Source organism: Centruroides vittatus, unplaced genomic scaffold (genome assembly GCF_030686945.1).
Source record: "Centruroides vittatus isolate TY-2023 unplaced genomic scaffold, ASM3068694v2 scaffold_769, whole genome shotgun sequence".
NCBI classification, from domain to species: domain Eukaryota; kingdom Metazoa; phylum Arthropoda; class Arachnida; order Scorpiones; family Buthidae; genus Centruroides; species Centruroides vittatus.
This window is the reverse complement of record NW_027122717.1, coordinates 5,721,371-5,734,715: the sequence shown is the minus strand read 5'-3', so window position 1 is coordinate 5,734,715 and position 13,345 is coordinate 5,721,371. Positions and strand designations below refer to the sequence as shown.

Below are 13,345 nucleotides of genomic sequence, written 5' to 3'. Positions count from 1 at the left end.
ACATTCTTACCATCATGATTTTGCAATAAAATTGACAGTATTTCACTTGTATATAACTTGTTTGCATCAAATGGCATTTTTGCCTGGAAAAAAAAACAACATATTATTGCTTAAATACAATAAAATTTGTTTTAGAATTTCAAATCTAATATAAACCTTTAATCTCTTTAATATCCATTGCATTAGACCTTGTTGTGCAGTTTCTACACATAATAATGGTTTGAATTCAGTCAAGTTTTCTATAATGCCTAAAGTAATAAAACATTAAAAATATAAAATTTAAATTCCAAAATATTTATTTTTAAATGTTAATATTATATAAAGAAAACCATTTCAATATATACCTAAAGTATTATGAACACCTTCTGCATCTTCTTTGATTGTTTCATCTAACCTTTCTAAATTCTGAACCATAAGAGCAACAACTTGCCCATCAAGCTGAAAATATCAAAAATTATATTTATAATTTGTATTTATAGATTGAAAATTATTATAAAATTAACAGTAATATTTTATGGAGACAACATAAAAATAATTAATAAAAATCTAGGGCAAACTACAAAGAATATTCCAGACTGAAAATATTTGTATAAAATACATACTTATCTATTAAAAATACAAGTTAGAGAAAAATTATTAATTAATAACATCATTAAACATAAAAAACAAAAAATATTCATATAGAAGAAGATAACAATTTAAACTCTTTCAATAAAAAAATATTATATTAAAACATTGTGTGTATTATCTTTTACATATAAAAATAAAACATGGATTCTTTTTGTATATTAAGTGTAAACCAGTCATACACAATTTTTATATGATTATGATTTAAATATTATAGAAAATATATTATTAAATTGTTTTCTACAATGAGAATAATAAATGCTTCTTTTATAATTATCAAGTTATGCATGGAATCCATTACATTTTCAAATAAATAAGTAAAAACTATACATTTTTAAACTGAATATCCAAACTTTCATCAGCAACACAAATTAAGAATTTTTTTTGTCTAAATTAGTGTTTAAAAGTTATAATCAATTAATAAAATATTCACAATAAATCAATGAATAAGATAATACTCTAAATCAGTGGATATTTGTGTCTTGAAAACACTAATGTTCTGTAAGCAACCTTCAAAGGTTTTGCAAAGATATTTATAAGAACTTTTCATTCTTTTCACTAAAAACATTAAAAAGTAAAAATTACTGTACCCTGTCTAATTATAATACACTATATAACTTAGAAAACGAAATCAGCATTAAAATCTTTCATACATATATTTTATTTCTTTAAACTATACTGCTTAAAGTAAAAATACTAAAAATTCTACAGATGTAAAAAGTTGAGATCATTGCTCCAAACAATTAGCATAATTATAGTTATTAATTATTATAATTAACAAAATGCAATTTTTAAATGCACTTTTTTTGTTAAGGAGTAAATAAATTTTTAAGCATGTGCTTATATCAGTGATTCCCAAACAGTGTGCTGCAGCACCCAGGGCTACCACCAAAACTAGTCAGGGATGGCTACAACCATGTTATCCATTATTAGCAATTTTATGGCTTACCTCTACCATTTTAAGAAGAGAAACACTAATAAATGCCGGTGCAACAATAATAGCATAGGAGATGCCCTGCATTTTATATTCCACTGTGAACGATATGAAGGTCAACGCATTCCGTTCTACAGAGAATGCATTCAAGAAGGTCAAAATTGGCTACCGACACTACAAAACATTTTTGATAAGAAAAATCTGTGGAAGTGTTTGGAAAGGTTTATTGAAAGCACCAGGGCTCTTCTGCCAGACTTCTACAAAAAAGAAAAAATTCCTGAGAATGAAAACAGCGAAACAACGAAATCAGCTATGTAAAATTCTTCTGTACATAGTTTAGTTGTCTAGTATTAGTTTAGTTTTAGATTCTAGATTAAAAAAAATAATAAAAAAATATAAAATAAAAATAAAATAATTTCCCATTAATATGTATTGAGTCCTCACGTACCATGTATTCTGTATTATTATATTATATCATAGTAAGCTGCTATCTTCATTCTCTCTGTGTATTAAAATTGTAACCTGTTCATAATATTATTGTATCATTGCAGTATTCAAGGTTACTTTCTACCTACCCATATGTGATGGGTTTTGCATTTTACTGTAACCCGACCATTTCTTGTAATTGTTAATATTGTATAACGGTATTGTCAACTTCGGTAATTATGGTTGTTAATAATTTCCGTTGCAGCGCTCTGAGGTCCTAAAAACTTTTTTCACCTTTACTTTTCCCCCTTTTACTTTATACCTATCCCTTAAGAATCCTTCCTTCAACTTTTTCTACACCCCTTTCTCTTCCTAGTGGGCTAAGTTTGCAAAAGCAGGCAGCCCCTCCTCTTTCTTTATTGTTATTATTATTATTATTAGTGATGTTCTGGCAGCATTTATGCAGTGCTTTTTTGTATGCCTGTTTAAATTGTGTATATTGAAATCCAACTTTTTAAAATAAATACAAGTTTTTTAAAATTCTTTTCCTAGAATTAAGTTATGCTCTTCTTGCTAATTCAAAAATAAAGACATAGAAACAATTTCTTAGACATTTTTGTTTCTGTTTTGTGATTGATCTTACAAGTTAAAATCTGTAGTTAATGCATGTGTGGTATATGAAAATAACTATACTACATACATTTTATATAATATAATTATAGTGTAGGGATTCTTTGCAAAAAGGGCTTATAAATTCAATTTATTTGTTTATATTATTTAATCATAATACCAACACATTAATTACTCTTAGGTAGAAAGAGTACTACCTTGCCCCTTAAAAATAAATACTGTATATGGGAACCACCACCACCAAATGGCAGTAGATTAAGAACACCAAGAGTCACAAAAGTTTGGAATCACTGACTTATGTAAATGTTTAAAAAATATATTTATCCTTTAACTTACTTATAAATCCAAAATAAAAAGTTTAAACAGCAATAGAATTGAAATTGTCTTGAATCCAAAGTTTAATAATTATAATCAAAGTACTGTATATGAAGTCTGTTTATATTTCCATCATTTTTGATTATTATATCAAATTACTTACTAATGCATCTATTAATACAGTAGCACCTTCTTGACTCTCATGTAAAGTGTCAATATCAGTCATTTCTTGTAGCAAATCTACAATGGCAATTGCTATATCTGTAATAAAAATGATACACTTAATTGAATTATTATGAAGAAATTTAATAATTTATATCATTATACAAATTTTACCAGAATTTTCATGAGTAAGCAATCCAAGAATTGTTGAAATGGCATTTAATTCCACTAATACATTATATAAATCTGGTTGAGTAGCAATTATGTGCATTTCTTGAATTATATCATTAAGTTCAATTTCTGAATCCATAAATCTAAAATTAAATGAATGAATGATAAACGATTCATTAAATATGGATATATGATTTATAAATTATTATTGTAATTATTTTAAAAAATCTTACTTTTCAGGTAGTTCTGGAAATTTAATTCTAAGTGCTTGATTTTTAAGAACTTTTTTCTCAAAAGCTAAAATAAGCTTTTTTAATGTAGCTTCATCCAAAACTTCATCCTAAAGACAAATATATATCATCATACAGAAATTAATACATTAATACATGAATTTTTTTACAAGATAATAGTCCATTTATATTATTTGATTCATGATTATTATTGAGACTTATTTATAAAATTCCTTAATTTTTATTAATGCAATTATAAAATAATATACAAATTAAAATAATTTATAGACAAAAATATTGTATGCATTAAAAAAAACAAAAATGTATCTTATTTCAAAAATTAATAAATTTATTTAAGAACTATTCAATAAAGATCATAAAAATGATATAATTATTAGACACAGATGTAAGAATGTCATTTCAAGCATGGTCAAATTAAAAAATATTAGTTTAAGCATTCATTTAAACTTAAAAATATATGCAAAAACATAATTTAATAAAACCATTAATTTCAACATATTTTCCAAAATCAAATATTTGTTTCACTTCATATCAATATGTATCAATAGATTTTTTATATATTTGTCCTTAAAACAAAAAGTTAATTTAATGAATTTTCAATATTTTTCATAATTATATGTGGAATTCTTTTTAACTATTTAAATTATAAGATGCACTGTTCATAAAAAACAACTTTAAGAAGAGAATATACTTTAAGAAATTAAATTCTAGACTAAAATTTATCATTATGGAGTTAATTTTATAAAAGTACTGAGACTCCCATGATAAAAACAAAACTAAATTTTACTTTTTAAAATGTTTCAGACTAGTTAATATTGTAATTCATTATCTGTCCTTCTAAATTAAAATCAATCATTTAAATTTAAGACAATCTGCAGTTATAATTTGTAAAATTAATATATACTTTATATATACATTCAAAAAATATTTAATACATATATTTGACTAGTTACTTCTGACTCCTTTACCCATTAATATGAATAACTCTTTGTTGATTTTGTCGAAACCGTGTTGTGTTTGATTAGTGTGTACAGACACGATGAAGTGACGTTTATTTTTTCAACACTAGGCTAGTTGAATCTTTATTTAGTTAGAACGTGTTTTTCTACATCGACGTTTCGGGCTTCAGCCCCTCATCAGCTAACTAAACATATATAAAAAATATATTTTCTACATGGCATAAATAAAAATCAAAAAACCAAAAACTCACAGTCTAAAGAGAAAAATATACAGTGTAAACGTTAAGCCAAATAGTGATTTATTGTAATATAAAAAAATTGTAAATTAAAAATCTTTGTAATTCCCTTAAGGGTTTCTAAATGTTGGCTAATTAATTTGTTAATAGGTGCAACTTACGGCACACAGTGCTATATGCAAATTGTCGGATTGGTCGATGAGGTAGTAAAAACGACCTTTGGAATTTGTAAATTTTGGTTTTTAATTTTTTAATTTCTACAGAAGTTATCTTATTTATGTAATAAATTGAAAAAACGGTTTGGTTTTTATGGAGTTAAAGTTGCGAGAAAAAATTGATATTGAAAATGTAAAGCCTAAGTGTCGTCCGATTTCTGCTGTGTGTATAGTACCCATGCAAAAGCAAGGTATGGTCTACAAAGAATTTATGTGAGTTTTTGGTTTTTTGATTTTTATTTATGCCATGTAGAAAATATATTTTTTATATATGTTTAGTTAGCTGATGAGGGGCTGAAGCCCGAAACGTCGATGTAGAAAAACACGTTCTAACTAAATAAAGATTCAACTAGCCTAGTGTTGAAAAAATAAACGTCACTTCATCGTGCCTGTACACATGAATAACTCTGTTATAATTAGTTCAGACTAGTAAGAATGCAATATATTTCTAAAATAGGTTTTTATAAAATAATTCTTTTCACATGAATAAATCAGACTACTAGAGACTCAACACAAATAATAGAAGGTATAAATTTTAAAGTAATATATAAGAATTCCTTTAAAATGTAAAAAAAAATATGAAAAGAAATTTTTTAAACTATCTGATAAGGTTTAATATCCAAATAACAAGAAAAGCAAATAGAGAAAGACAGAATTACTGCGGATAAAACTGAAATAGAGAATCCTCTGAATATTAACAATTTAATTAAAAAAGGTTTTAATAGAGGCTCTAATCAAGTAGAAGACACTAGTCTAATACACATATAATGAAACATAAAAAATAATTTATAAATTATTAAAACTAAATATACTTACAGGTGCTTCTGCAAGGATATCATCTGCAATTTCTGGTTTTTCTTCTTCTGGAAGAACAGTGACTAATGGCTGTTGTGAAAGTGATTGAACAGGGGTAGATGCTATAACAGACAAATATTAATTATTCAATTTTATATATATTGAATAAAAATAAGACTATAATTAGACTCCACTAATTTAAGATATTAAAGATAATATAAATAAGAAGCTTAATTATTAAAATTTATCAATTTAATGTTATTATTATTATTATTATTTTAAATCTATTACACCAACTATTAACAAAAATTAGAAATTTTATGAAATTAATTTTTTATTATAATTTTATTAGAAATTTTAAGAATTATTCACAAATAATAAATTATTTATAATGTTTAACATTTTCTTTTTTTTATTAAATTTACATTTATATATAAAATTTTTACAAATTATAACATAAATAAAGTTTGCATATGAATCAACAATTAGTTCATCTAAAAAATAATTAATTGAAAATTTTAAATAATAACAAATTAATAGGATGTAATCCTTTTGCAAAATTACATCACATCTTGGCATTGAGGAACTATTAGCTCTTTCTCATTTTAAACATGACAGAAGCATATAATAAACTAGAACATGATACAAGATCACTGAAAGAAAAACTAATAGAAAAGTGAATAATTCATTCTAAATTTGAAAAAATACATATGTATAAAACATATTAATGTTTAAATTATTTTTTAATGTTATAACTGAAATAAAAATTTTCAGTCAGGAACAAATTTGACTCATAAAAATTTCATCAACTGATAAAAAATGTATAAGATGTAATAAATGTAATAACTAAAATACATAAATATAAAATGAAGTTTTATTTTAAAATGAAGTGATAATGTCAACTGATAATGTGAGTTATCAAAAAACATGTTCCAATCTTAAAAATTCTGTTAAAAGTTTGTATTTTAATCCAAAGTTTTAATAGAAATTTTTAAGTTTAAAAGTTGTAATTATGTAACAGAATGTAGACATGACTTTTTACTAGGACCGTTAAGAGTAGCAATAAACATTTTTATAAATTAATTTAAAATAACAGCTTTAAATTAATAAATTTTATTTCTTCTTAATAGTTTTTTTTATAATAGTGTTATTTTTTTAAATTCAGTCATTGCTAATACAAATATCATCAGCTGTAAATGCTTTGATTAACTGGAAAAGATTTAACTTGAATTTTGTAGAGACATTGTAATGCTATAATAGTACAGGATAAAGAATTGATTCTTTGATTCTATATCTATACCATTTGATTCTTTATCAAGGATAAAGAATCAAATGATAAAGATATAGCATAGTCACTTAGTACAGGGTGTCCAAAAAGTTACTGTGCAGTAAGAAATTTATAACGATTAAAGTTATATGTATGTACAGTATTATATACAATTTATAGTCAAAGTTTGATGTATCATAGAATCTAAAATATTTGACTTTTTTTCAGATTTCAGAATTATCTGGTACCAGTGATACACTTGAAGTCTCCTCTCAAATGCACTATTTTATGTTAAACAAATACACCTACAACTGCCGTAAATGATCGGGCTAAATTTTGGATATAAGATTATAGATTATTTTAGCCCGATCATTTATGACAGTTGTAGGTGTATTTCCTTATGATATCGGGTTTTGTTTGATGTGTATTGTTGTCTATTTTATGTTAACTGAAGTAAGTTGGCATGTATTCAAATATTTCATGTCAGTGATTGAATGAGTCAATTCAGTGGCGTAGCTACATAATCAGCACCCTGGAGCAAGTAGAATCGGTGCGTCCCTTGTTCCTTGGAAGCTCGCGAAATTTATTTTGAACATTTAATTTAAAAACATACTAAAATAAGAAAACTTAAAAATTGTTTTCTCGCTTTTTCATTTGCAAATCGGTCAATCACTTTTGTTCAGATCAAGTTGACAAGCTATTGTTTTTTCAGTTGATATAGTGAGGACGGATCTAGACAGGGCTTATTGAATTCCAATGGGAACCCATTTTTTGTTAATACAAATAATACTATAAATTATCATTATTATATTATTATTAATATTAACTACTTTTTACTATACAATAAATGTTCATTGTTAATGAAAAAGTATTAAAAATTTATGATGATAATTCAATTTTTGTGCACCCTTGATGCTTGGGGGCCCAGGGCTTAAGCCCTATTAGTCCCTATGTAGATCTGTCTCTGGATATAGTAACCAGAGTTAAGACGGTGTTGTGACATGCTTCTTAAATAAGTTTTGATTAATTTTAGTTTTGAAAACTTCATTCTGCTGTTGTTGTGGTCGCCCATAAAGTTAAAAAAAATGAGGCATGCTGCAATAATGTCAGAGAACCTATTTCAGGCTGCGGTGTGAAATAATAGTAGTTCAGCAATTTTTCTTATAGAAGTAATTTCTTTTACTTGACTATAAAAACACATTTTAAATTGAAGCAATTGAGATCCAAAACTAGGCGAATGTCGAAGGGATATGCCAATTGTAACAATTCTGATTGTTCCAGAATATTTTTATCAGATGACGCGACAAGATATGCAGGCGATAAGCACTTGAAAAGTGTACATAATTGTCAAACAGATTCAAATCTAATTGTTAATTCATTAATTATTAAATCCAAAATTTTTTACAAATGTTTTTATACATTTTTATTTCGCCCTTTCTAACTTGGCGCCCTCATGATTCGTGCGCCTGGGGCAGTTTGCTCCAACTGCTCCACAGTAGCTACACCTCTGAGTCAATTACTTAGTGATGAGACTAATTTATCATTAATTATATATATTATTATACAGACTTTTCAAAAGAAACATGCCATAAGAGATTGTACAGAAAAGCTTGTAAGCAAAACATCAGGGGGCAAGTGTATAGTGTACTAGTTAGGAACCGTCCATAAATTACATCCATATTTTCCTTGAAATTTTTAATTCCCTCCTTATCCCAGTTTCTATAAACCCTCCTCTACTTTAGATGTCCAACAAAACTCAATCCCCTTAAAATCTTTATCATTTTATGAATGATATATCTATCATTCATAAGTAAAAATAAAACAGACAACCACTGAAGCTCAATCCCTCCCTCTTGTCTGACTTGACATAATCCCCTCCCTCACCATGCAGTTGTCATTTATGAATAGCCTCTTACATGCTACATCATTTCAGGTCTGCAAGACTGTCAAATGGAAATTAACTGCACTAACTTCATATGCATGGTTGAATCACTTTCAACTAATGTAGACCCAGCTGTAGTTCTGCAACTAATCAGTATGTTGTGAGAATTAAACTTATTTTATTTTAATACTCATTATGCAGATGATAGCAAAAACATAACTGGTTTCTGTTGTTATTTTTAGTTTTATTTAAATAAAATTAAACATAACAATGATAATAAAGCAGTAATGTTTTGTGTATTAAGCAGAATAAGTTCAATTCTTACAACATACATAATTGTGAGTTACCGAATTATACAGCTGGACCTACATTAGTTAAAAGTGATTTGACCTTGCACATAAATTTTGTGCAATTAATTTCCATTTGACAATATTGCAGATCCAAACTGATGCCTCATATAAACAGTACAGTCTCACTGATGCTTTGTCTATAAGTTTCTATGCACAATCTCCTATGGTGCATTAGTTTTGAAAAACCCTGTGTATTCTAATGTATTCTAAAATTCTATGCAATTTAAAAAACTGCATAGAAAAAAATTTATCCAGCCAGCTTAGCTACACTTAATGAAATAATCTGCAACAGTTCAACAGTACAAGCTATATGTTCATATTTAACTAAAAAATAATTCACAAACTTTAGTACTAAATGAAATTTATAAAATTTAGAGTTAGTTTATTATATCAATACTTCATTAAATTAGCTTGGTCTCTCAAGCTTTTATTATTCTTGCAAAATGAATGAACTGACTACAAGTATCCCTTGCTTAATGCAGGATTTGATTAACGAATTAAATTAATTGCAGTAATTCCTTTTCATACACCGCAGAAATTTTAATTAATGCAGCTATAACAGCTATCTTTACCTAATATAGATACGTTCTTCTTGGCAAATAAAGTGTTGATGAATTTGCTATTTTTGTTTATTAAAATAAAAATATTTGTTATTAACTGAAAATTTGTTCTAGTGAGTAGTGATTGTTCGGATCAGTCTGTATTCGATTAACATGATTTTGATATATGCAGTAACATTGAGAGATTAACCATGTTAATCAAGGGATACCTTCACATTTTCACTAGCTGGTAGCAATTTGAAGCTATGGTAAGATCACCCCATTATAAATAAATCAACATTTGATTATTTTATTATGTATTAAAATAAGTAATGAATAAAAGTATCACTTAAAATAAAATAATTAAATACTAATGAAGATAGGAAAGACCTTGTCTCGAATTCCTCCTATCCGAATGAAAAAACTCTGGTATTTGAGCTATTCGTTTTAAGCGTGGCCTTGCTTCAATTTCATCATCTTCGGCAAGTCCTCTCTTTGGTTCTTTAGATGGCTACAAAAAAAACAAAAGTGATTTTAATGATATTCAATATGCTGTTAAAATTTCTTAAATATAAAAGGTTTTCATTGAAATTTCAACAAATTAAAATTAACTTCAACAAGCAATTATTTACTGTGACATCGTCACATTGCCAGGCTGCAATTTTTAATCATATTTTAAATTAATTTAATTTAAAATATATGTTCTCCACCTCAAATTAGTAATGTCTTGTTCCTGTACATCATACTTTTTCTTTAGCAATGGAGTCGTGTCATTCATCTAGCTAACTCCTTTCAGAGAAAAATTTTTGAATTGAAATAATGTGACTTCAAGTGTAAACTGGAAGTTCCTACATAGTTAATCAGGGCCTCCTGTTCCTAAGCTTTCCATATCTTATCTTGAATTTCATTTATCTAACACCATTCTCAAGATTAAGGAAAGACAGTCGGTCGGATGACAGTGGGAATTTATAGGTCTAAAATTTTTTCAAATTGCAGCCAATTAAAAAAAATATATAATACACAAACATATTATTTTTTATTTTTCATAAAAATAAATTATTATAATTCTTAATATCTTTCTATTAAATTTCTATATTAAAAAATAAACAACATTTTTGTATTTTTCATTCTGTGGAATATTACACTCAATACTGAGATGTAAACTAGTAATAAGTTATTAATTCCAACCATTTTTTCATTGTGAAATATATTATCATTTTAATGAATATAACATTTTTTAATAAGCATATAACAAACTATATACTGGATACAAAATAAGTTAGAAACCACATCTTTATCAATCCAGCAAAATTTTAATACAATAAAAACGTTTTCAATCATTTTAAACAATCTTCATCAGTTACAGAAAAATAGAACAATAAAACAGAACATAAATAATTATGGAATAAATATAAAAATCAATGGAAAATGCCCATGCGGACTAAATATATATAAATAAAATAAGATATATACTACCCCATAGTAATACCTTTGGTTATAATTGAATGTATTAGTATGGGGTCAGTAATAGGCCCTAAGCTAGCTAAACCAATAATGATAGACATTGATAAAATAATTAATGATATAAAAGAAATAAAAAGTTTTACAGAAGATACGTTGATGATATTTTAATTATATATAACGAAACAGAATTAAAAATAGACGAAATAAATAGGTTAATAAATAATATAAGTGAAAAAGTACAATTTAAATTGAAACAGAAGACAACATTAAGCATTAGTTAAATTATCTAGACATTACTATAAAACGGAATAAGACTGAACTTGAGTTCAACATTTATAAGAAACCATGTGCAATAAATACAACTATAAAGTTTAACTCCAATATACCTTCATATATAAAGAAGAACACCTTTAATATGAAATACAATAAGATTAAAAATAGAACCAGTACATTAATTAATATGCAAAAAAGTATATTGGATTTTAAAAAGAAGTTTCTGTTAGACAGATATTCAAAAAGACTAATTAACACATGGGAAGAAGAAATTAACAACCCAAATACTACTGTGAGTAAAACAGAAAATTTAAAAGTCAAATATGTAAGCTTTCCATATATTAGAGGATTATATAAAGAAATAAATAAAGAAATGCAGAAAATTAATATAAAATTAGCATCAAAATACCAAAAATTATTGACTAGGATCAAAACTAGATTATCCACAAAAGCAAGAATACAACCAATAGAAGAAATGAAAAATGTAACTTATCAAATTCCGTGTACATGCAGTACTAAGGGGTCGTCCATAAATTACGTAAGGTATTTTGGGATGGGTGGGGTCAAGGATTTCTTACGATTTCTTACTCAGGGGTAGGGGGTAATAGATCGTCTTACGTAATATATTGTTTTTATTTTTTTATCTCGTTGAGTGGTGGAGTTTTGAATTTGGCTTTAATTTGGCGGTTTCTATTAAGAACACTCATTGTACTAATGCCATCAGATGTGATGTGATAGAATAATAACGATAGCAGACTCACTCTCTACACATTTTTTATCATGGGAGAAAGGCCGTGTAGGGGTTTCTCACCACTTTTTTTTTATTTGAATAAGTGCACCACTCCTATGGGTATACTAACAATACATAAACCAAAATACATGATTCAAAGTAAACATAAAATTAGTATTCGATTTTTAGTGAAAACTAAACTGTAAAACTATAAATTAAAAATTATAAATAATCTTATCTTCCATATTTTTTTAACATAATTGTAAAAAGTATCAAACAGTGGCTACCGAACAAGCTTATCGAGTGGATATGGCCACCTGAAACCAAGCGTAAAGATTTCTTATTTCAGAATAAGTCTATCTTGATCATAAATTGGACAATGATAGGTCATATGGTCGACGGTGTCTAGGTTTTCTGTAGAGCAAAAGCAAGAGGCAGTTTCTGTCTGGTTATATATGCTCAGTAAGTAGTTGAGCAGTAGCAAACATTAAATCTCTAAGTGGTAACGAGAACCTGCATTCAACACTAGGAAAATAATCTTATTCTACCAGTTTTACTGCTCAACTATTGTTAATTCCACTTTTGCATAGTGTTGTCATAAATATAATTTTTAAGGCTGCTGCGTGAGAGAGGGTTGCGACGGTTGTAGTCCAAGTCAGTGTCCTTTGCAGCCTCAAAGTTGGCTTTTTCATTTCCTAGGATGCCAGTATGGCCACGAACAAACATAAAAGTTATCTTACTTACAAGATTTTTAATATGTTGCTGGATATATGTGATTTTATTGCTATTGAAATTGGTATTTATTAGAAATTTTAGGATGGACTAAGGATCACTGTAAATGTTGATAGACATTTGATAGATGATAGACAATGTTGATAGATAGAGTTTTGTTTGGTAGTGAAGTGACCCACTAAACAGCTTGGTAGACAGCATCTTCTTCAGCTTGATGTGAGGGTATCTTCTAACATATTTTGGGCAAAATATGTCAGTTTGGAGGAAGCTACAGATACTTGAGCAGACATAAAGGGGGCTTTTGGACCCATCTATGTAGATATTAATGTCTGCATGGTTATCCATGGAGGAATGTACCCTAGGGATAATCTTGTTTACAGGGTGATG

The 13,345-nt window shown here is 27.0% G+C and overlaps 1 protein-coding gene and 1 long non-coding RNA gene across 2 annotated transcripts in view; both read right to left on the bottom strand.

The window, feature by feature from the left end:
* Positions 1-13,345, bottom strand: part of LOC136989865 (uncharacterized) — a 255,026-nt gene that overhangs the window by 190,488 nt on the left and 51,193 nt on the right. The gene's annotated exons all lie outside the window — the stretch shown is intronic.
* Positions 1-13,345, bottom strand: part of LOC136989753 (beta-catenin-like protein 1) — a 38,428-nt gene that overhangs the window by 11,505 nt on the left and 13,578 nt on the right. The window contains exons 2-9 of the mRNA XM_067288006.1: positions 10,150-10,270; positions 5,743-5,843; positions 3,499-3,605; positions 3,269-3,408; positions 3,096-3,193; positions 345-438; positions 157-248; positions 11-83 (exon numbers count right to left, since the gene is read on the bottom strand). Of these exons, the coding sequence (XP_067144107.1) occupies positions 11-83; positions 157-248; positions 345-438; positions 3,096-3,193; positions 3,269-3,408; positions 3,499-3,605; positions 5,743-5,843; positions 10,150-10,270 (826 nt within the window). The remainder of the gene's footprint in view (positions 1-10; positions 84-156; positions 249-344; positions 439-3,095; positions 3,194-3,268; positions 3,409-3,498; positions 3,606-5,742; positions 5,844-10,149; positions 10,271-13,345) is intronic.